Below are 25240 nucleotides of genomic sequence, written 5' to 3'. Positions count from 1 at the left end.
CCGTCTGAAGCGGAGAGCACTCTACCGCATCCAGGAACAACACAGGGGTGGAAAGGCATCTTTATAAAGACGCGCCGCTGTGTTTTGCTCTTTTAGAGGAAATGACTATTTTAAATAAAATCACTCTTTTATAGAATACTCTTTCGAGTTGTCTGCACTGTCGAAGGGCACAGGGGCAACAATGCACAGCCGTGCAAGTAGGAGAAAGCCGCTGTTATGCGCCGTCAATCCAACAGCATGCAGATCGTCAGAGGAAAAGCAGGAACTGGTGTGTGACTCGCAGCAGAATGCATGCACTACCTCCGGCTCGGAAGAAATTTTCTGAATGAACTCACCGTATTTGCCCGCTTCAATACCCGTATGTCCGGGGGTGAGGTATGCAAAAACTGTCTGCCAACTTCTCATCTGCCTTTTTTCGTAAGTCAGGCGCTTTTTCCGGCGCTCAAGAGAGACCCCTAGTGTCGCTTCTCCGACACAACATCGAGAGAGAGCGACAGAAGGGGAACTACTAGTACCACAGCTTGGGCTGTTTCTGTCATGCTACTGGAGAAACAAGGATGTGTGTGTATGTGTGTGTGTGTGTGTGTGTGTGTGTGTGTGTGTGTGTGTAGAGAGAGAGAGAGAGAGAGAGAGAGAGAGAGAGAGAGAGAGAGAGAGAGAGAGATCACCTGTTGATGATGCCGTAGTCTGTTAGTCAGCTTTCTGAAGATAATGTCATTTTGGTGAAATGCATCCTATTTTCTCAGAGGAAAAACAGCGGTCCAAGCAGGGGCATTCCTCCCTATTTTGTGGTAGCCGGTGCACGAGTGTCTCTGCCATTTTGTCCTCTCCAATATGGAAAGTCCAGTAAGAGGTAAGCACATTGAGTTTGTGTTATTAATCAGTCTGTTGTGTTTCTCAGCTGTAATGAGCCTTAATGCTGACGTTGGTAGTTTAAAGCCAATTAAAGCTATTTCCTAGTTTTAGCAGTGTAGTAGTGAAACGAGCGATCACAGAGTGTTGTTGAATATAAAAACTGTGTGACGCTGACTCACTTCACGTCACCAACTTGCTCATATTACACACAAATATGGTCTTTTGCTTCCACCTGCTGGCTAAAACATGTAATGTTACGATATTAAATGTAAAGAGACCGATACCTATTAACACATCAGCACTGCTCTTACTCTTTAGTTTAGAATGGCACGAACACAAGAAGAGTGATACACAGAGTGAAGCATCCGAGAGCTGATGGTGTGAGACCATCAGTACTCATGGAACGTCTCTCGTCCAATCAGATTTGAGGACCGGAACTAACTGTTGTGTATACAGTTTTAGTCACTGGTGAAAAATTCTGCATAGTAAGGATGTGTTCAAAAATAATGCCATAAATAATTTTCATTTATCAGTTACTGTGATGCAAAGTCCAGTAAACATAAAAAAAGCTAAATCAATATTTGATGTGACCATTTTTGCCTTCAAAACAGCACCAATTCTCCTAGATACTCCTGGACATGTTTTTCTTGGTTGTTGGCAGATAGGATGTTCCAAGCTTCTTGGAGAATTTGCCACAGTTATTCTATCTATTTAGGCAGTCTCAGTTGCTTCTGTCTCTTCATTTAATCCCAGACTGACTCAATGTTCAGTAGGGGGTCTGTGGGGGACATGCTATCTGTTGTAGGACTCCCTGTTCTTCTATTCAATTTACAAAAGTAATGGGAGTCTAAAATTTATATTTACTATTGAAACATTAAGCTGAAGATAAATATCTTAAGATAAATCGATTTTTTTAAACATCTTATGTGTCTAAGACCTTTACACAGTACCGCATGCCAACACATAACAGTTACAGGTAAAAAATAATAATAATTAGAATAATAAATAAAAAATAAATAAAAACGCTGCTTCATTCACCACACAGAATTAAATCATGGTCTTTGCACCAGGATATTAACCTCAGTTAACGGACTGCAGAACTGTATGCATCCTTGAAAGGTTTGTCTCAGCTATGGATGGATACATTTTTCGAGCATTGGTCTATTTTTAACTCCACCCTACACCACTCTCACTGGCAAAACACACCTGCCAGATCTCTGAAGGAGGGGAAACATTCTGGACTAGATAGTCTGTATCACTCCAGTCTTTCAATGGCTGCAGGGCATGTGCCCACCTCTGAAGCGCAAGAAATTGGTTAACGTTATCAACAGAATAGATTTATAGACAGCAACCGAAAACAGTTGTTTTTGTTGAGTTTTATGCAAGAGACATAGGCCTACAAGTGAATTTTTAGGACGCTTATAAATTTGACCGGATACATTCGACAAGGACTTTAAATGCAACACACCCTAGGGCGCGCGGCGGAGAGCGCCTGTTACGCACGAGGCGAGTGTGAGACTGGGGCATTTCTGAACAAATCAATTAAATGTTTGAACTTTATTAAAAAGTACGACTCTGGCTTTTTGACCGAACACTTATGGATCTTTAAGAAAGTCTGCTTTGGTGACAATGTGGCTGTCACATGCCAGAGGGACTGAGAACAGATAACTGGGGCAACTGCACATGTCGTTATTTTTTGCGTATACATTTAGAATTCGTGCTCCAGTCTAGGCTACTACATATGGGACATCAAACGGCTATTACTCCACACGAGGAAATTTCACTGGCGGTGTTTGCGCCAGACTTCGCTATTACTAAAATCATTTGAGGAGGTGAGTGGATTTAATACCTTTCACATGATTTCAACTCTTCAGAAGACGAAGATCAGGCTAGACGAACACATTTTAGGTTATAGCACCTGTTGTGATGGTAACATGATGGCAAACTACGTAGATTAAGGATATTTCACAAGCCGTCCCGTACCGAGTGATATGTCGTTTTTTATTAGATTTTATTAGATTTTTTTTATTAATATTAAATAACTGCTACTATGTATGCTAATACTATGTATTAATAATAACTAACTATGTATATAATGTTATTAACACACACATATATATATATATATATATATATATATATATATATAATATTTATTAAATAGTATATATTAAAAATATTTTTATTAGATTTTTTATTCATAATTTATTATTATTACTATTATTATTATTATTATTATTATTATTATTATATAAAATGCTGCCCGCTGAATAATTTCGGTCGCGATTTTGTATTTTTGTATTTTTTTTTTATTAAGGCGTTCATTCAGGGTAAAAACCAAGGTGATATTAGAAAGTCTGGTGATGTATGGCGCATCTGAGTTATGGCATGTCACTTCGGTCTCTAGGGGCGATGGGACGAGATGCTACAAGTCCGCACTTCACGCTGTTCCTCTAGGCTGCTAGGAAGGAAGGCAGCTAGGACTGCAGTTGTCGATAGACAATACCCTCAGATATATAGAGAGAGAGAGAGAGAGAGAGAGAGAGAGAGAGAGAGAGAGAGAGAGAGAGAGAGAGAGAGAGAGAGAGAGAGAGAGAGAGACCGTAGGCGTGTCCGGTTCATCGTCAAGTAATGGAGATGAAAATAATGGAGATGAAAATAAGATGTGTGCACCTGTCAAAACGATAGAGAGTCACTCTAAGGATTCGCTTTTGATGCAACTCCCCACTGAGTCCGAACCGTGGAGGTAACTGTGGGGTAACTCAAGGTTTGCATTTGTGCTCTTGCCAAACGACGTTTAGCTCACGAGCATTGCTTTAAGAGTGGTGAAGTTTAGAGGATAATGTCTCTATGGTTCAGAGGCTGTTCTAGTTGGAATTGAGGCATCTATTGCTGAGTGAAGTTCTGAGCATGAAGGCAACCTGGCCCCCTTATTCGGTGGAAAGGTCATTCATTATCTGGTATCTTTGCTTAGTGAGAATTCTTCTACTCGTTAGTAGCCTATAAAATAGATTGGACAGGACAAAGAAGCAAAACCCAGCTAACAATTTGATGTCCTTAGAACGTTTGCCTAACATTGCCATTGTGTAAACGTTAGTTGTAAGTTTGAGAAAGTGTTTTTTCTTGGTTGTAGTAACGTTCTAGTAACGTTTGAAAAATAGTGAAACTTTCTTTTTAACAATGCACTTGACTTGACTTGACTTGATGTAGTAACGTTATGGAACGTTCCACTAATTATGTATGAATATAATTTGATGCTTATGTTTTGAGAACATTTATCAAGTTGTACGAACTTTCTATTAACGCTGCTGCAATAATGTTTGAGCATACATTTGAGAGAATTTGTAGAGATTGTAAGCCAAAGTTCTGAAAATGTTCCCTGTCTTTCTCATGGAATGTCCTGACAAATTATAGAAAATCCTATTTTGTCTATTTATATTGGTAGCTTTGTGACATCTCTTGAAGGACAATTCAATTGATATTCCAGTGGTCATGTGATATAGTATTATTGGATTTCTTTCTTTCTCTGGTGAAGGCACTGAATCACTCACTTTCTTTGAGTACGTACAGTATACGACATGCTATGATCAGGAACTTATGCAATGTGTTGTTTTTAAGATATTTTACTGTGTTCTAAGTGTGATATCATGCTTAAGTTCATCTTCATTCTCTTTTGATGCTTGTGTTCTGACTCTTATAATACATCACATGATTGATGTTGAGAAAAGATAATATGTTGCACTTAACTAGAACAGCTGTACTTAACTTTTGACGTGTGTGACGGTTGTGGACACAATTATGAGGTGAAGTATTAAGTGCTTCACTGCATGCAAAAGGTCCCCGGAGTGGTTCTGACGTTTCTCTGATGCAGCTTCGCTCATGATTTAAGATACTTTTTCACTCATTTCTCATTATGTTTTAATCCATCTCTTTTGGAACATCATTTAAATTAACCATGATCACTAAGAAACTTTAATGACAAACAATGCTGTATTTTAATGCTCTTCTGCATTTCAGGGGATAAAAAGAGTTTCCATCTGCATTTTCAATCACCTTGTGAAGGGCTTAGATACAATTAAGTGTCTCTTTAGTGTCAAATTTGGACCCTCTAACCAAAAATGTCCTGTTTGACGCTCAGGAGCGGATCTAGAAAATGATTTATGGGGTGGCATGAGGACTATGAAGGGTGGCAAAACCAAAGTAAGCACACACACAAACACACATATATATATATATATATATATATATATATATATATATATATATATATATATATATATATACATTGCAAAAAGTTAATTAATTAGTCGCTATCAAATTACAAATACTGATGAATTCGTGATAGTTGCATTGAGCTTGTGCAATACCTGTGTCTGTCTGTCATGACTCCAAAGCAGTAGTGCAGTGTTAGTCAGCTTGATGAAGGACATGTGCATGCCAAACTTTACTGGCTTATAACACATAAAAATGGTCTTTAATCACCACCTGATGTCTAAAACCTATAATGTCACACAGAAAAATGAGAAGACATAAATCAAGCTCTTTTACACTTAGCTTTTTTATGCTGCTCTTATGCTGTAGTTTAGAAGGCCACTAACACAAGTGGAGTGATACAAGTAGTGAAGTGTCTGATTGCTGATGGTGTGAGACATCAGTACTGATGGAACGTCTCTCATCCAATCAGATTCGAGACTGGAACTAGCTGTTGTATAAATCTCATCCCTGACCTAATTCACAAAAAAAATTGTAATTCAAGAGAGTTTTGTACTAGGTTTTTCAAACCAACACAAACCCACTGCTGCAGAAAACACTTTTATCTAATTAGACTTTTAACTCACCTTATAGTAACTCAAATATAGCGCTTTTGACAACTTCCCCATGTGACAATTAGCTGTACATATTATGGTCGAGATAACATCCTGTATCACCATTGTAATAAGCTATCTGAAAGCAAACATAACACAAAGTATAGCCTAAAATAAAAAATACACTGCACTGATAATTGTAATTACACCCAAGCCCACATTAAGTCAGCCTCAACTAATATAATTACATTTATATTTTGTACTTTGGGATAAATGCTGCCGGGTAGCGATGCTTTTTCTTAGGGTGGCACTTGCCACCCCATGCCAGCCCGGTAGATCCACGCCTGTCAGTAGCTTCTTTTGAGCCTTATATCCGAGCAAGTGAAGTGGTGTAATCAGACAAGGTTTTTAAGGTGATTGTTAGATGGAGGTTTTAATGAGTAAAATGTACATCCCTAACCTAAAACTATAGCTAAGCAGTAGTGTCAAAAAAGCTAATGAGATGTGAACAAAACAGACATCCTTACCCTAAACCGACACCTAAACCTATTCAATAGTGTGGAAAAAGTAAATGCGACATGAATAGCACATTTTCTGAAGCAACAACATCATTTTGTGTTGCTTCCATGACAGTACCATCTCGTGTCCCGTTAGCTTCCATGTTAGCTTGCTTCCAACCTGCTGAGTCCAACACTCTATCAAAAAAATCTGTGTTTATATTGGCAAGTTATAATCAGCTGTTGTACTCAGGATTTGTGTGAAAGTTAATAAATAGTGTTACTTTCACCAAGAAACTGCTGCAAAACGTGGCACTTAAAAGATAGTTTGCAAAAATGTAGTTATAGTAACGTTCATTCTATGAGACGAGGTTGCCTGGATCAGAGCCAGAAACAGATGTGCAAATTTAAAAAGACAAAGAAGCACTACTCACAACATGTGAAAACCTCACACCTTTTCTGGTGCTGGTAGGTGTGTTGATCCCAGGAGAACTTTGTGAGACCAGCTAAAAGGTGGCTGGGAAGAATCCATTGCGTAATACTTATATCATCATATGTTATTTATCATACTAATAATGGATGTCAATTCCACTCAGTCTCTTCTTCTCTCATTTTTCTTTTTTAAATCAGACATTATGCAAACTCTCCCTGCAAGACTTAGGGATTAATGCTGTCACTGCATTTCAGTCAATATCTGTTCAAATCTGCATTCACAAACTGCATCAGAAAACAATATAGACTAGTATTTAAAGTACTTCAGTATAGGATTAATTGAGAGAGTTTGTCAAGGTTACTTTGGCAGCCTCAGCATAATGGTCTTCAGTTACCAAAGCAACAACACACAATTCAGCCGTGGTTATATGTAATTTGAATGTATTTTAGCAAGTAAATGCCAAGACATTAAGCGTGATGTGAATGGACAACACATTCCAAAGAATCTTATGTTGCCAGAGTCACCTTTTCAATCACCTTATATGAACTTAATCCATTGGCCTCCATTTAGCATTTTTAATAAGCTTCATTAACATTTGCCACACAGGTCAAGTTATCAAAGTGAACCAAATGACTCATCAATGGCTCTTTAAAATATTAATGTGTTGCCCTATGTTGAGCCCAGTATCAATCAAACTTCTCCCAAGGCTGCCTTAAGCTAAAGCCATTGTTAATATCTATGGTAATTACAGTAGCACAGAGTCCTCATGTATAGCTAGGGTTTGTCCTTGGTGAGCTTCACCACAAATTAGCTGCTTCTTCCTCCCTGTCACCTTCTCTTAATTTTTTCTTTATTCACATGGAACTCTGTTTAGAAGTGCTATGTCTCTCTCTCTCTCTCTCTCTCTCTCTCTCTCTCTCTCTCTCTCTCTCTCTCTTTATTTCAGTCGAAAATTACATGACTGTTGCAAAATGTTTGCAAAATGATATTACAAGGTTCATTACACCTTTTAAGTAGTTCAGAGTTAAATTGCCTGCTGTGTGGCGCTAAAAGCGAGTTTTATGTTCCCCTAAACAGTTTACTGTTTTTTTTAAAGTTATGAGTATATTTTTGGCCTTTTTTGACATTAATAGTTAAGTTAGTGGAGAGAGACAGGAAATGACTGCGTATAAGAGGGGTATCAGGATCAAAGGACCTTGAGTCGGACACGGATCGCCCGGGATGCTACTGCACATATATCAGAATTCTAGTGTTTATTTCACCTGGAAACGTGCGCAATATGCACAACTAGCCATATAAAATCATTTTCCAAAAATGTAGTTATATTAAAGTGACTATGACACCAGGTTGTGTTTTTCAGATGTGTCTGCAGACTTGCAAAGAATCTCTCATGTCAGTGCTACAGTTTAACTACATCTCAGTAAAACAGACAAGAGAATCATGAAATATTCAAAGCTTTCTCTGATGATGTGACTGTGAAAATAATTCAAAACACTCAACAACAACAAATAAACTGTTATAAAAAAAATATTCTCATCTTTTGTCTGACTGACAATACAGTTTCATTACATAAAATAATTGTGCTACTATATTAAACGGGTAACTTTAATACTATCATTGTTTTACTGAATAAAAGCTGTTTTGCAACATAGGGTAAAATAGATGACTTGAAAGAATGAGCTTTCAGAAACACACACATTTATTTCTCACTAAGCTGGAGAAATCATTTATGTCTATTGACTGTAATATTGACATTGCTAACAGAAATGAAAATAACTGAATGAAATGCTCAACCAGTGTGGTCATATACAGTAAATCAGAGTGACAAGAGTTTTTTTCACATTTATGAATTGTTTTGTCAAGTAGCATTCTGAACACAAGGTGTGTTTGTATGTATTTGTGAATGAAGTTGCTTGTTAGAGACATTTATTCAAACCATGGCAGTCTCTCTGAATCCTGACCTGTTACAACAGCAGCAAGGTGGGTGGGCATGTACCATGAATTTTCAATCTGTTTGTGTGTATGTGGGTCAGACTATGCAGTTGAAACATAAAGAATGAACTCAGATTGAACGCACTCATAGTTGCAAAGTTATGCACACTTTACACTGCCACTTTTTTTTGTGTATGTAACTTATATTGTACACTTGGTTTGGTTTGGTCTGGTCCTTGTTTCTTTGTCTGGTAACTTTTTTCAACAACAGGCATGAGTTCATTACTCACTTTTGGAGGCTTCGCTGAGCCTGCAGGCAGAGAGTGGATGCATGCTCATCGATTCATCTCTGTTGTTTGTTATTCCCTTGAAGGGTGAAGATGCCTTTTCACCATGTAAGAGCAGGGCTGCTCTACACAGACAACTTCCTGAGCAACTCTCTCTCTGAAACCAGTGAAGAGCAGCTGGCCAACATCTCCACAGAAGAGCTTAGTGGTGAGTGTGTGTGTGTGTGTGTTGTGTTGGGGGGGATCTGTTTCTCTGAATATGTACTGTATGTAATTCTGATTTAAATTACAATGAATGTATTCTGAGACTTATAGGAATAGTTCACTAAAAAAGAAAGACTGTTTTGATTTGTTTTGCTGAAAAGAAAAGGAACATTTTGGAAGATTGTTCAAGCAGCTCTTTTCTATTGACAATTTAAAGCAACCACATCTGACAAGCACCAAAAAGGACAAAAAAGTACTACAAAAGTTCTATAAATGTGTTCCATATATGCAGTCCTCTGGTGCCATATAATGGCAATTTACAAACACAACTTTTTCTTTGTTTCCTGTTTTCACAGTTTTTTGTTTAAGTAACCAGAGGGTATTCAGAAGAACCTCAGGGTTTACCCACTTGTGCCTTCACTATGATAAACATGACAAAATCCTTCTACACATGTTTGCTACCCAAGTATAGCTCCTTGCGACTGTAAATCTCACTTTCCTCATCTGGAATGTCTCACCAGTCATGGGTTAAGGCACTGCCCCAGAGCACACAATGGTCGATGGTCTGACCTGTTCTTTGAGGGTGTTGTGAATGCACTGGTTTAAGCTGTGAAACTCTCGTCAGTGAAATTACTCTCTGAATTAAAGCTTCCAATACCTCCTTTGAAAATGCATGTTTTGACAGACAGAGACTGGGGGTTTCCCACAATGGGAGATGCCATGTTTTGCATATTTATAAGATGAGGGGGAAGAATTATGAGTGGTAATTTCAGTTAATTGATTGAGGTCTGCCTTTGCCAAAATAAAAACTTTTAGATATATTACTGTCACTGGGTCTATTTGGATAGAGAATTGATAACTTGAATAAAGTCTAGTTTCCTTAATGTTATGAACATTTGGGCATTTGTCTCAGTCTGGTACCAAATCACAGGAAAGGTAGAAAAGAAGATACAATTTCAGAAAGGTCATGGGGAGGATTTGGCTGTGATAATGGCAGAATTCTTTATTTTTAGGGGTCCCAGAGACCCCTAATGCTTGATGTGTAAACAACAGTAATTTCAAAATCAACCTGTTATTATCCCTTCAGAATTTTTTAAGATGTTCTTCTGACCAAAACCTAGCAGACAGACATTATTGAATCTTTATAGGCATGCACTTTTCTGTAAGGTGATTGTTATACACTATCCTAATGGCACTTTTCCACTGCACATTACCGTTCGACACGCCTCAACTCTACTTGCTTTACTTTTCTGAGCTTGCTTTTCCATTGCAGTTTAGTGTCACCTCAACGTGGGTGGGATTATAGGCTGATCGTCATAGTTGTGCCACCTCTACTGCTGTGACATCATCTTAAACACGACACAAATTGACCAAATCAATAACACGACCGCTAGCTGATAGTTACTAGCTCATTGTGCTGCATAAAGCAGTTGTTGCATGGTGATTTTACACAAGTGTAACAGTTAAATTGGCCAGGTTGTTTTAGAAGCAAGCTTCCAGTAGCTGGTCAACTACTTTAATTTAATTTAATAGTTTATTTAATAGGGACAATGCAGAAACATTGCTACAATTTCAAGCAACCGATGCTCCACATACAGGCTTCTAGCCAAAGGCTAATTTGCAGCCCCAGTCCATGGTTAGGCTTTTTTTAACAACAATAAAACAATAATCACACAAAAAAACTAAGCAAAAAGCAAACAATATAACAATAATAAAAGAAAGCTGAGACTGTGCATGACCATCAGTGTTCACAGAGGCGGCGGCAGCCGATTTTGCCGGGGCTTCAGCCCCGAATGTTTTGAGTGTAGCCCCGAATGTATTTTGAAAAGTTGACTGACAAATATGAAACCAGACAAAAGCCTATGTAAACCCCCGAAATCATAAGTTGCCTTATTTCTTTGTGCTTTGCACATACTGCATACAGCCTGTAAAATTAGACATAGGCATACTCTAGCCTATAGAATAAGTTCCTTTGCTGTCGGTAGCCTATGAGCGACTCCGTTTCTTCCTCTCTGTTGAATATGCAGCAGGTAGGGGAGGAGCTTGCGCAATCGTTGACATCAACTAACGTTACTTAGTGGCGAGTTAACGGCAATTAGCAGGAAAGACAGCAAAAATGAAGCAAATGAGGCTTTGGGGATTTTTCCGAAAGAAGTCAGTGGGTAAGAATTCACATTTGTTTTTGTCCTTAAAAGTCTGAAGATCATCATCTGGCTGGCTTTCACCCACAGTAGGCTAAACCTCAAGAGGTCCACTACATAGCCTCTAGCCTCTTTGCATAGACTGATGCATCTTGGTAGCTCCTTGTTAGCGTGTTCGCCTTTCACGCCGGAGACTGTGGTTCGAGTCCCGTTCGGAGTGTACTTTTCTTGTTTATCAGGTGTTGTTTTCGCTAAGGATAACCAATAAGCATTAGCATAAAATGTATGTGTGACTTGTTTTGTGATATTAGTTTGTAGTAAATATACACTTTGATTTGATTAATGGTTTTGTAGAGTGTAGCAAAGATGAGCTACAGACTGAGGAGCAGCAGCTGTGCCAGAATCAGGCATGGAAACTGGTAACAATTAATCAGTCACTTTACTTTAGAGAAAGTTAAAAGTTAAACATTGTTTATCTCAATGATCCTAATGAAAGGATTTTGACAGATGAATTATTCTCATAGAGATATGAAAATTATATACAGTTCCATGCCATGGTGTGTCAATGAACTTAGACTGAAGTTATTCATGTGCTTTAACTTAGGATCTTATACATCATTTTGACTATTTATGTAAAAAAATACAAATTATTTATATTCAATATTTTTTTACCTCACTTTACTCACTATAATATAACTCTTTTATGATGACTTTATGGTAATGTACATGAAAATTCAAGAATCATGATAGATCTTAGGCCAATCCCACTGATCTGATCTTCCCAATACATTTTCTTCAATGGTATTGGTCTATAATTTGAAATATGTAGCACTTGATGAATTAGTTGTTTGAAGCTGATTTGCAATAAGTTATGTGCTGTATCTGTTCTTTTGCATCACAGATGATTCAGGGAGGAGAGGATGAGTTAGTCGAGGATAGTAGAGTGGAAGATTTAGGAACTGTAGAAACAGGCCCAGCCAGAGCAAAACTCAAAGAATACCTTCTCACCAGCTTTGGACTACAGGGAAGTGGTTGCTAGTGTGAAAATAAAATTGTCTGGGCTAAGCCCTGGATGTCCTTCAATGCTGGAAATGCCACTGAGTGTTCACAAACCTGCTTTTGTTTAAACCACTTTTTAAGATTTCAGTTCTGCTGTAGGCTGTTCCAAAGCAATGTGCCTTGCACTGAAAAAGTGGATTGAGCAAATTTAGTTTTTCTCCTCAGTACTGTGCAATTCTGATAAGTTTTACCTCTTGTAGTGATCCCCTTACTACTCTGTTTTGATATTAATTGGCATATGATATCTGGAGCAAGATTATTTACACATTTAAAACCCGTTTTAATGAGAGACAAATGTATAAAATGTTCAAAAATAAGCAAACTATATATTTGTAAAATATTACAATGATGCCATCTAATTGGATTCTTGTCCACATTTTTTAATGTTTGTTTATATAGAGTTCTAACAGGTTTGATGGTCAGTTGAGAAACCTGACTCCAGACAGTCACACAATAAGATAAATGTGAGAAGACCATTGCATGCATGTATAACTTAGCTGCTTTTAGTGATAAATATGGTCTAATCATATAAAAACAGTTAAGGCTTGTTCTGATCTTTCTACAAAGCCTCTTTACATGCACATCAAATTTCAATTGAGAATCTAAAATAACACCAAAATATAAAACATTGATAAAGTGAAGCTTTCAAGCAGAGTATAGAGTTAACATAACAAAACATACCATCCTCCATCGTGGATCAACGCCAGTCCAGGGCACTCTCCCTCCCATTGCTCGCTGGTTTAGATAGCGTCCATTTGGTCGAACCACTTCCACTTTTCCTTGATGGTTCTGTAGTCACTTTTAAGTTTTTTTACTTAAAAGTTAAAAGGTTGGTAGGTCCGGTGGTAGCCGTGTGCGGCCAACAGCTGAGACACTTCCTGAGAGACTTTTTAGTTTCATTTAGCTCATCGCTAACGAGTGGACTGTCTGCACCTTGTTTATTGACCCCGGCGTGGTTTTGCACACAGCCATTTCTTTTATCACAATTTGAAATTGCATGTACAAATGATACTGTTATCGCTGTTTCTAACTTTAAAACTAGCAGGTTGATGTTGTGTGTCAGAAATCCAGTGATGCTGGTAGTGACGATTCTCCCTGACCAATCAGTGATCTGCAGGATTTTGATCATCAGTGTGGAGTATGTTTTTGAGCTATTAAAATGGCCTTAGGGTCTTTCAGATACCAAACAGATCTTGAAGGTTTTATGAGGAAATAAACATAAAGGTGTTTTATTTTAGAGCTGTGCAAAGACATACAGGCTTTTCGTAAATGCATAGATTGCACGCTTCAGCTGCTTAATCCCAGAATAACACCAAATTGGGTCTTTTAAAGAGCAGAAAAAAAAGAGTAGCTACACCTCAGAAATAACACGAGATATCGTGTATTATTTTTGTAATTGAAGCTTGTGACTTTACACTTAACACCTCATAACATGGTAGAAATGGTAGATAAACATTCTGTCACAGGGCACGCAAAGAATATACAGCTTTGAAATAGACTAAGCCATATATAGGATTTCTGCTTAATTTGTGTGTAGCACAAGTTTTGTACATCTGAAAAAGCTAAAAAGTGTCTTTAAGCTCACCGATAACATGAACACATTTATTTATTTCACTTGTGGGTTTAATCAGTTGTGAATGTGAATTGTGAGTCTGAATTTAAATTGAGTTACAGTCTTTATGTTTACTTAATGTTTGGCACCCCATTAACACTGAAATGATTTAGCTCTTTTCTCCATTTTTCTCTACCTATCTGTGTCCCTGCAGAGATAAGAGAGGCATTCTGTGTTCTAGACAGGGATGGGAATGGATTCATCTCTAAGCAGGAGCTGGGTATGGCCATGCGCTCTCTGGGGTACATGCCCAGTGAGGTGGAGCTGGCTATTATCATGCAGAGACTGGACATGGACGGTGAGTCAGACTCTGTTTCTCTCTTTGACTTGCACTTTTTCTATTTCTCACTTTTTCTCTGGTTTATTTGTGAGCTAGCATCTTAGACACATTTTAATAGACATAGTTTTTTTGAGAGGTGGTGAATGGACAGAGGGGATTGTGTGATGTCATCAGCCAGGTATACAAAATAAAATGTCCAAACACAATACCACAAATATAACTGTTAATATAGTTTTGCATAAAACAAGTCTACAAATGTGTTCTTGTATTCATGCTGCTTATGCGTTATAGTTAATGAAAGCATCCACAAATACAAAACTGAAAATGTAAGCAAGACCAACAGACCCAAATGCAGAGGAACAGTTCAAATTATAATGAATGTGAGCAGTCAGAGGATCCCGGCACTGCCTGCAGCAGTGGGGAGAGATCACAGAAAAGCACGCGTGCTGTGGCCACGCCAGGGGCAATCCGTGAAGAGTGTGTTCGTAGTATTAGTGTGTGCATTGTGGAAGTCAGGAATAGATTTGTAGAATCCACTGTTGAAGCTTAGTGAGGTGCTGGAACTGGAACTGGAAGCCAACCACACACCCGACACACAGACAACCAACAGATACATGAGACAGGACCAACTAGGCAGAGAAAGTGAGTTTTGTTACTTCACACCAAACAACAATACTTCAAGACATTCAGTCAACACATTCAGCAAAGGACACAACACACAAGGGGATTAAAATAGGTAAGAACAAACAAGGGGCAGGTGCCGCTCGCAGCCAATGCATGATCAGAATTTAGGGAGTTTAAGTAAAGGGGCTTGGTCTGGAGGCCTGGGAGGAGGCCTCAATGTAGAAGCAGGGTCTGGCGGCCTGGGAGGTGGCCTCAGGGCAGAGGGGACAGTGAGCTGGGCAGCAGCTGCTGGACAGGGTTCAGGGGGAGTGACTCAGTGGGCAGAGCCATGGATGGCTTAGGCATGTGCACTGGTCACGTTTGGGGAACAACCTCGTTGGCTGTGGCCACGGACAGTGACAGGGAAACGACCTCCGTGGTAGTGGGCACTGGCAGTGACAGGGAAATGACCTCCATGGTCTTGAGAACAGGCAGGGAAGAGCAAACAACCTCCATGGCTGTGGGCACTGACAGCGGCAGGGGAATGGCCTCTGTGGCCATGGGTGCTGGCAGCGGAATGGTATCTGTGACTGTGGGTGCAGGCAGCGGCAGGGAAATGGCCTCTGTGACTGTGGCCATTGTCAGCGGCAGGGGAATGGCCTTCTTGGCCTTGGGCACAGACAATGGCAGGGGATTGGCCTCAGTGACCATGAGCACTGACAGTGGCAGGGGAACTGCCTTAGTGACCGTGGATGCTGTCAGCGACTGAGGAGCGGGTGCCTGGCTCCTCCTCCCCCACTTCCCCCTCCTCCGGGCAGTGATAGGTTCATCACACTGCAGCAGGGCCGTATCGAACACTCGGCTGAGCTCCGTGGCCAATGCTAAGTATGACACACAACAATTATGTTCATTGTCCCACATGGCGGTTCCCCAAACAACTGCCCTTCAAGTGAGGAGCAGGATGATGTAAGCTACTCTCATTCTCTCCGAGGGGAAAGCAGAGGGCGGTGACATGAAGAACAAGGAGCATTGTAAAATAATACACTACAGGATTTAGCCTCACCTGAATATGGGTCTGGAAGGGGGATACGGGTTTCTGAGCGTCCATAAAAATGGGGAACTGCCGGAGCCGGTGAAGATGCTTCCTGAGAGGGGCCAGCAATGACACAGGTGAGCTGATCGAGCTGTGACGTCATCATCCCCAGAGCCCGGTTAGATGCAAAGATTTGCAGTTTCAGGCTGCAGATGATGTGTGGACCACTCAACATGTTTGGCAGACATGGGACAATGGTAATAAGTACATAGATTCAGAATTTTTCATGCAAAATTATATTTTAAAGCTACACTATATAAGTTTTTGCCCTCTAGCGGTTGAAGCATAAACTACAGGTTACTTATAAGTAACGCTGTTTAATTACACGAGTTGAGCTTCGGCTCTGTTCTTCTGCGCAGATGAATCTGATGGTTTGATGGTTACAGTTGATGATCTTATTAGAGCGAATGTCACTAACGACAACAAAACTTGCCCCCTCCCCTCAGTAAATAAATAAATAACGAAAGGAAGAAAAAGATGGATATCCGGTAAATATGTCTTTTCAGCTGGTAATTAGCATTTCTTCCACTATTAGCTATTGATTGGGGAATATTAAAAGAATCAATGATTACGTCTGATCAAAGTCTCTGGCCAGTGATGAGATGATCGGAATGTAAGATTAATTCTTACAGTATTACTACTTTATGGCCATTAAAAATAATATCACAAATAGATTGAAATACTGTTTATGAGCATGTAGCTTTTAGGATCGACAGATTTCAAAGGACTGATGTGATTTAATTAAATACACAGTCAGCTTTTCTTTGAATACAAACCAGACTTTATTAACTAAACTAAAACATACAACTAAACTAACAAACAACTAAACTAACACAGACAAACAGTCATAAGTTGGTGTGTGAACTTTGACAGAAGATGAATGAAAAATGATCTGTAACAGAAAAATATGGAGTCTATAAACCTAAAAAAACAGACAGAACTCAGAAGTGTGTGTGAAAGAAGAGTCGAAGAAGAAGAGAGGTTTTGTTTAGTTGAAGTTGGCTGCACCCCAAAGGTATCTTGAGCCAATCAGAGGTGTCTTTTGCTGGGCCACATGGTAATTTCTGTCCTCCCCTCAAGATAATTCATGACCTATTATTCTAAGGTTTGTGAATTTCCCACTCAAATGGTCAAAAAAGTTAACATTTTAATCATGAATTTCATAAGAGAAATATAACTGCAAATAACCCAAAAATACTTCACTTGGAATTTAAGAGACAATTTATTACATACCAAACACTTGTACTTTCTTATTAAATTACAGTTATAATTCAGTTATAATGCATGATAAAACTATGTAGTTTGTTAGTTTTAAACATGGATGATACATTACATGTATTACAAATGTAATTGTCTGGGTTATCATCGGCATAAGATGCATTTGTCAATTTCTTGGTAAAATTCTACACATAGCTGTGTATTTGGATAGTAGTGAAATAAGAAAAGTCCAAAGTCCATTTCAAATCTTGAAATATAGCCACAGATTGGTGTGGATGTAAATTGAGGAAATACAGATTCTCTGCACGAATGGGTGAAGAAAGGGGAATTATAAAACAATTATTGCCCTTTATTCATCAGACCATCGTCCACATTTCTCCACAAAACACTGCACATTTAGATGTCTCTTTTTTTACACCTGATTTAACTTGCTCATCAGGACAGGCTTTGACTTAAACTGGGTATATAAAATAAGGGAGCCATCCAGAATGTGAAATGTTAGTGGTGCTCCAGATCTGAATTGAACACATCTGGTCAACCTTTAACGAGAAAATTAAGAAATAAAAGGATATTATTAAGGCTTACCTTTTAGCGTGTACATGTGTCGACCAGTCTGCCAAAATGTCATCAAATCAGCAGTTGTTCACTTTTGAATTAATTGGTGTCCGTAAATCAAACCAAACAATTACACAAAATTTCCCAAAATAATAAGGGTGTTTTTTCATCTTATTAGTTGGTGTCCGTAAATTAAACCACAAAATTGTTAAATGTACCCAATATATAATTTTATTTTATTATTATTATTAAACTCCCTTTTATGCAAAGCAGAAAAAAAAACATTTAAAAAGCAACTAACAACAGAATAACCTACCACATTATACAGACAACCAAACAATATTGGGGGAGGAAACCCAGTAACAGCCATCCTTACATACAGAAGGCCAGGTACCCTTTGCACTACAATATCATACCAAGCTATAATTCCTCGTCCTTTTTCCAGGCCAGGTCTATTAGTCCCAGTAGGAAAGTCCTCACACCAAGCTGTAAAGGGCGCTTAAAAATGTAATTAAGCTATTGAACAATCGTACACCAATACTGCTGGACAAGAGGGCAGCTCCACAAGCAATTAAAAAATGAACCGACTGCAGATTGATTTAATACAGAGATCTGATATATCTGAATTAATTCGGTGCCTGGCATCAGGAGTAATATCTTAAATAGTCTCTTCCAGTCTGAATTAGATGCAAGGGCGCTAGGAGGCCGGCTGCACAGGGCACTCCAGGCCTCTGGTTCTATTATAGTCCCCAAATCAGATTCCCATTTGCCATTAACTTTTTCAGAGTTGTCTACCTTGAGGCTGCAAAGTATATTATTAAGCCGTTTAGTAACAAATTTGAGCTTCATATCATCAACCAACAGAGACTCTATAGTAGAGATATCAAATCCACCAGAAAACCCTTTTAACTTAGTCAAAATAAAATTCAGAACCTGAAGAAATTTAAGGAAACATCATTGGTTACACCAAACTTGCTTTTTACTTGCTGGAAGGTGAGAATTGAACCACCCTGAACCCTATCTCCAACTACTTTGATGCCCCTATGGCTCTAATCAGCGAGTCCAGCCGAAGGCCTGGTGGGAAGTCTGGGTTTTCATAAAGAGGTGTTAATAAAGAAAAACAATTACTGTATCCATCTAGTTTCCTGATTTGTTGCCATATATTCAACAAATTCTTTAGAATTATGTTATCTTTAATCATCACTGAAACTTTTCCCGGAGAAAATACAAATACAGGAGGCGTGGGAGAATATTAATTTAATGAGATGGATATGAACTAGTAGAGATAAGGGTTGCCCACTCCAATGGGCAACCCTTTCAATGCTGTGTTTTATGGTTTGTAATGGGGGAACATACTTTAGTCTGTAAAGATATTTTAACTGTGGGGAAACTTTTATACCTAGATATGAGAAGCCTGTTGGGGACCAGCGAAATGGTTGTGAGATGCCTGGGTCTAATATTTGTGAGCTACAAAGAGCCATGGCTTCACTCAATTTGGGAATTGATTGTCTTGGGGAGTCTAGATAAATCAAAACATATTAGCATACAGTGAGATTTTGTTCTGCATGCAATTAAAGAGACTCCTTTTATGTTGATATCTTGTCTTATGATTGCAGCTAGGGGTTCCATAGCCAAAGCAAACAACAGTGGGCTCAGGGGACATCCCGGCCTGGTACCCTGTTCAATATTAAAATTACCGGACCTGAGCCCATTAGTAATTATGGCTGAGAGAGGAGAATTGTACAATATCTGGATCCATTTAATAAAGCCCTCCCCTAGCCCAATTTTGTGAAGTGTAAAAAGATACGGCCATTCCATACGAAATTTCAAACAGCCAAGGCCTCAGAACTATAAAGAGAGGAATGATGATGACATTTTCTAAACGTGAAGCCAGGACCCTTGCTAGATGCTTAAAATAAAAATGTAAAACAGATATGGTCCTGTATGAGGAACATTCTTCTGGTGATAAACCTTTTTTAAGTACTAAGGAAATATTTGCCTCCATTAGATATGGAGGGAGGGCAACAGCCTCAAACAAGGATTGTAGATTGGATTTTCACTTTGAGTAAATGGTTTACATAAAACTTTCTGCTGATTTGTAATTTGTGGAAGATCCATCTTTGCAAAACAGTTAATCATGTCTTGCTTTGAGTGTAGATTACATTTTAAGGTATATATCTGCTTGTAAAATATTTTAAATATATTATTAATTTCTATATTATCACAGTTAACAGTGCCATTCGAATCTCTAATGCAGGAAATATTCAGGGTATAAGCCCTGTTTCGTAGAATATAAGCCAAATAGCGATTAGGTTTGTTAGCGAATTCATACATCCTTTGCCTCACAAAAAACATGGATTTTTCAGCTTTCTTTGTTAGAAAGGTCTCTAAAGCAGTTTTGATCATCTGTATGTCATTTCTAAATTCCTCAGATGGGGAGGAGTTATATCTGGCCTGAAGGTCATGAAGTTCCAGATCCAGTTCTCTTTGCTCTTTTCTACTGTTCTTTTTGAGCCCAGCTGTGAGCCCAGGGATTGTATTTTCTTTAAAGAAATTATTCAACTGTTCTTTTAGAATTTTTTTTAAAACTAGGGTCATGATTCAGAAAAGGGCTGTATCCCCAAGGTCTAATCAGTAAGGCAAAATTAGAATTGCTTAGGCCTATAAAGGTGGGAGAATGATTCGATATAATAATATCACCATTACTACAGCACTTTATGTTACTACATGAAAGGTTAGGGGTCAGAACAAAGTCGATTCTACTGCTTGTTTTATGTACAGCTGTGTAAAATATAAATTCCTTGTCATTAGGATGTAAAACGCGCCAAGCATCAACCAGGCCAAGTTCGCTGCAGGTATCTGAAACAGCTTTGGCTTGTTTAGACATTGGACTTTGCACTGGTGGGGATCTATACATCCCTGAACAAAAATAACAGTCAAAGTCATTGGCTGTTACAGTGTTGTCACAAAGCCAATCAGCAAATTTAGAGAAAACATGGGAAATGAAATCATTAGACTGTATAGGTGGAATGTTCAGGAATGACACTTTCTGGCCATGGAGACAGCCCTTCAACATAACAAATCTACCAGGTTTGTCAGGCATCGTTTGAACATCAGACAGAGGCAGGTGCTTATTAATTAGAATGGCGACCCCCTTGCTTGTGCTAGTAAAAGATGAACTAAACACCTGTCCTACCCGATCCCACTTTAATTTAGAACGTTCAGTAGTGGACAGGTGGGTTTCTTGTAAAAGAGCTGTGTGAACATGTTCCTTTTTTAAGAAGTTTACATTTTTTTCCCCTCTTAACAGGGTTGTGTATTCCTCACATTCCAGCTGCAAATTTTAAGTGTGAATTTGTCACTCACCATTTTATATTAAGTAAAGTATCTTGGCTAGATGTAGATGAGAATGTAGATGGCATCCCATACTCCCACAAACTAAGCAGAAACCCACAGTAAAAACAGAAATAAAATGTTTTTGCTTTGCTAACTTTTAAAACCAAACTATGTACAAAACCCAACAGGTAGAGACAACAGGTAAACATAGGGGTCAGTCCTTGGCCTATTACACCCATTAAGGACACAAGCTAACTTCCCTTTATATATGGGAGAAGATGCTGGATCAGCTTTTAAACTTCTTTCTAACCTAAAATGCTGTTAGATTATTTGGTAACATACATCAACGGCCAGCCTGCAGCTCTACATAATTAGTAAATTAGATAATAAGTATGTAAATATCTATATGGCACTATCATGGAGGTGGCACTACCAAACCCAATGTAAATATGCTGAAATTTACCAATTAATCAAAATTAACCAAACTTTAAATTGTCTGGAAAGCTCCGTAAATGACCACATTTGTATGCATAAAAAAAGGAGAGATTTCCTCTGTCAGAAGGGGCCCGTGAAGGAGACCATCCACATTGTGAGACTTTTTCCAGAAAGTCTGCAATATCCTTGGGTTGTCTGAAGAATCTCTCCTGTCCGTCATATTTAATCCTGAGGATGGCCGGATACAACATGGCAAAAATGATTCCCTTGTCCTTAAGCTGCTGTTTAACTGGGTAAAATTCTTGTCTCTTCTTTATCACAGCTGTAGAGTAATCCTCGAATAACATGATTGGGGCGGCATTGTATGACAGGGCATGATGAGGACTTTGCCCTGAAAGTTGTGAAACTTTACAATAACAGCGCAGGGCCACTGTCCACTATTTTCCAGGTCGTCAATTTTATCCAAGTCTTCGTCTAGCTTGTTCTCAACTTCAGTGAGTTTAGCAATGTAGTTTGCTACAGCGTCTTCGGAGTCTGAGATGCAGCTTTCGGCTTCGGTGATCCGCGTATCAAGTGTGACGATTTTGGATGAGCAAGCTTCTACTTTCTTAAGAACTTTCTCCTTGTCAAAGGAGGCTTCCACGACTTTAAGCACTTCAGTGGTAATTCTTTCCACTAAAATGTCGGCCTCCACTTGTCCTGGTCCGCCTTGCTTGCTTGACTGTTCTGAGGCAACTTAACTTTTCCTGATTTAGCACATTTCGCCGTGAGGGTGATCTTCCTATGAGTGTTTGGGATTCGCCAACTTCTTGCCGAAAGTTCTTACTCCCTTTGCCATTGTATGTCTGGAATAAAAAGAAAACAGAAGCGAGCTGCAGGAGACCAGGCGTCGAGCTGCTACTCTGCCATTTGCGTCATGTGACACCCGCACAATATTTTTCATAAATGCAAAGCCATAATTTAAAATATAAAATATCCGTAATAGTTATACGTTTCATGTAAAAAAAATGTAATCAAATTTACTTGACACGTGAATCACTTTTTACAGTGTATGATTTATAATGTTTGTCAGTTGAGTGCGCTTTTGTGCCACTGTTGAATTTGACAGCCACAGGAACAAACAATGCTGCTCTTTTGCTCGGTTTTGGTCTCAATATTAAATTTGGAGGGCGGGGTTTTGGAAAAAGGGGGCATAACTAATTCAATAGCACAGTCACGTGAAAGCTTCAGAAGGCTACAGTACCTTTAACATGGTTGGCAGTGATTGGATTATGCTGGCCATTACTTTGAATCAGAATTGTTTATGCACATTTTTTATGTAATGCCTGTAATGTCACAAAAATATGAATAACCAACACTCCTGGAAACAAACAATTTAATGAAAAAAATCACACTGTCCACATATGTGGACATCAATATTGATTTGGTCAAAATGTTTATATTTTTTGCTTAGGGGCTGCTAGTGTCAGATCAAAAAGGGGAATGGAAAATGCACTCTTGAGATACGTATATTCACTGTAGAATATTTGATTACATACTTGGTTTTTGGTTACTGATGCCATTGTAGAAGTGCACTATTCACAGCCATCCATTATTTATATATACAATGAACTACAGTGTCTGATAATTTTGGCTTACTGATCTAAAATTTGTAGTTTTTGTCTGGTCATGCGATTTCAACATGGCAGACCCTCAACATCAGCCCAACTCCATGTCAAACATAATAGCTTTTATTAGGCTTCTGATGTGATTCTCCTGTGATATCACTTCTGATGTGATTTAAAATATATTTTTCAAAAGTACTATTCACTATTTCCTTTTAAGATCAGTGGTACATTCATAATACAGTTTTAATCCGGAGTAAAATAAGACTCAAAATATGTTCCCTTCCGAGGGAACTCGCACTGCGTCGTTGAAAACGACTCTTTGGGGAACGCTCCTTAGCGTGCGCCTCTGAATTATGAATGAAACTATTCCAATCTTGATTGGTGTTGCGTCATGACGTAACATGTGACGGCATAACCGGATGCATAAAAGTGACGCCGGTACACATACACATTAGCTTTTCGCTCTTCAGCAAGCGCTCTATGTTGAAATTGTTTGTCTTATTTGGTGTTGTTTGTCTGATTTAAAAATATTATGGCCACCGAACAGTTCAAGAAGTGCGTGCACCCCTGCCCTCGTTTCATTACGGGTAGGGACACGCACGCTTTATGTGTGAACTGTTTGGGAGCACAGCACGCACAGGCAGCTCTCGAGGGATCTGCCTGTGAAAGTTGTGAAGCACTACCCATGAGAGTGCTGCGCTCCTGGTTGGCGTGCTTCGATGAGCACGGTCAGGCTCGCGTTCCCCACGGTTTTGGTCCCGCGTCTGTTGAGGCAGCGCGGCGATTGAAATCGCGGGGTTCGCAGCGGGATTTTGCAGATGAGAATGAGACTGCTGCGGCACGTTCTCATTCTTCGTTTGAGGATCCCGAGCCTACTGTGAGTGGTGCAGAAGCCCGCGTCGCGGCTTCTTCTGCCCATGATCAGGTCCCCTTGCTTGAGCTCACTGCTTCCGAGGAAGTGGATATGCTCAGCATCGATGTGGACGACCGTGAGCCAAGCACGCCAGTTTTTGGCCAAGCTTATGAGGAGCTGATTGAGGTTGTGACGCGTGCCGTGGCCAGACTGAATATCAGCTGGCCACAAAATGAGCAGGGAACGCAAGTTGAAAATTAGACGTGCGTTTCCTGCGGCACAGATCACAAACTCAGCGCCGGGGTTTGCCGTTTTTCTCCGATCTCCACAAAGATATCTAAAACGAGATCGGGGGTAAACCGCATTCGTCCCGTATCTCCAGCCCCAGTGTTTGATTACAGACGATGTTTTGGGGGCACGGGATATGGGCTAAAACCCCGGCGCTGCCTAGTAAGCCCTGCAGAGATACATCTGCTTTAATAAGTAGGGCTTACATGGCCGCACACAATCGGTGTTGGTTTCCCGCCGTCTCTGACGCTTCGGGCCACATCAATTTCCAGCGAACGCACACCGTGCCGTTCGCGTCAAAAAATAAAAAACACACATCAATTGTGGTCACAAGGACTGTATCGACTAAATCCTGCCGGTATCTCGCTTCAGGAAGTCGAGAACAGTGCTCGAAAAACAACCGAGACAAGCCTCGAGAGGCTGGTTCCCGTAGTAGATTTTGTAGAGGCATGGAATCATCTTCCCAACATATCTGCATGGGTCCTGCATATAAAAAAAAAAAAAAAAGGATGGGGGGTTGAGGCCGATTTTAGATCTCAGAGTTTTGAACCGGCCTTTGAGGAGGTTCAGGTTCAAAATGCTTACCATTCCTGTCATCGTGAGTCAGATCAGATCCGAGGACTGGTTTGTCACGATAGATCTAAAAGACGCCTATTTTCATGTACCCATCCTTCCATGTCACAGGAGGTTCCTGAGGTTCGCTTTGGGGCTGAAGCTTACCAATATCGGGTTCTTCCGTTCGGCCTAGCACTCTCTCCCGCACATTCACCAAATGTATGGATGCAGCTCCTGCTCCTCTGAGACTTCAGGGCATCCGCATACTGAATTTTATCGATGACTGGCTCATTCTGGCCCAGTCTCGAGAAATGGCGGTTCGGCATCGAGATGTCGTCCTTGGCCATATTCGAAGTTTGGCATTGAGACTCAACACAAAAGAGTGTGTTACAACCATCCCAGTGCACAACGTTTCTGGGTGTTGTGTGGGACTTCGGTTACGATGCAGGCACGCATGTCTCCTGCACGTATCGAGTCCGTTCTGGCGATGGTGTCCGGGTTAAAACTAGGCCAGGCCATCACTGTAAAGCAGTTTCAAAGACTGCTGGGCCTCATGGCAGCGGCATCCAACTTGATACCTTTGGGCCTTCTG

The 25240-nt window shown here is 39.6% G+C and overlaps 1 protein-coding gene across 1 annotated transcript in view; it reads left to right on the top strand.

Moving 5' to 3' along the window:
• The first annotated feature begins 2478 nt into the window (after positions 1-2478).
• The window catches only part of LOC127625395 (calcium-binding protein 8-like), a 49132-nt gene continuing 26370 nt past the window's right edge, over positions 2479-25240 (top strand). The window contains exons 1-3 of the mRNA XM_052100672.1: positions 2479-2687; positions 8896-9017; positions 13980-14123. Coding sequence (XP_051956632.1) covers positions 8903-9017; positions 13980-14123 — 259 coding nt within the window. The 5' untranslated portion in view covers positions 2479-2687; positions 8896-8902. The remainder of the gene's footprint in view (positions 2688-8895; positions 9018-13979; positions 14124-25240) is intronic.

Source organism: Xyrauchen texanus, chromosome 31 (genome assembly GCF_025860055.1).
Source record: "Xyrauchen texanus isolate HMW12.3.18 chromosome 31, RBS_HiC_50CHRs, whole genome shotgun sequence".
NCBI classification, from domain to species: domain Eukaryota; kingdom Metazoa; phylum Chordata; class Actinopteri; order Cypriniformes; family Catostomidae; genus Xyrauchen; species Xyrauchen texanus.
This window is presented reverse-complemented; position numbering and strand designations above follow the sequence as displayed.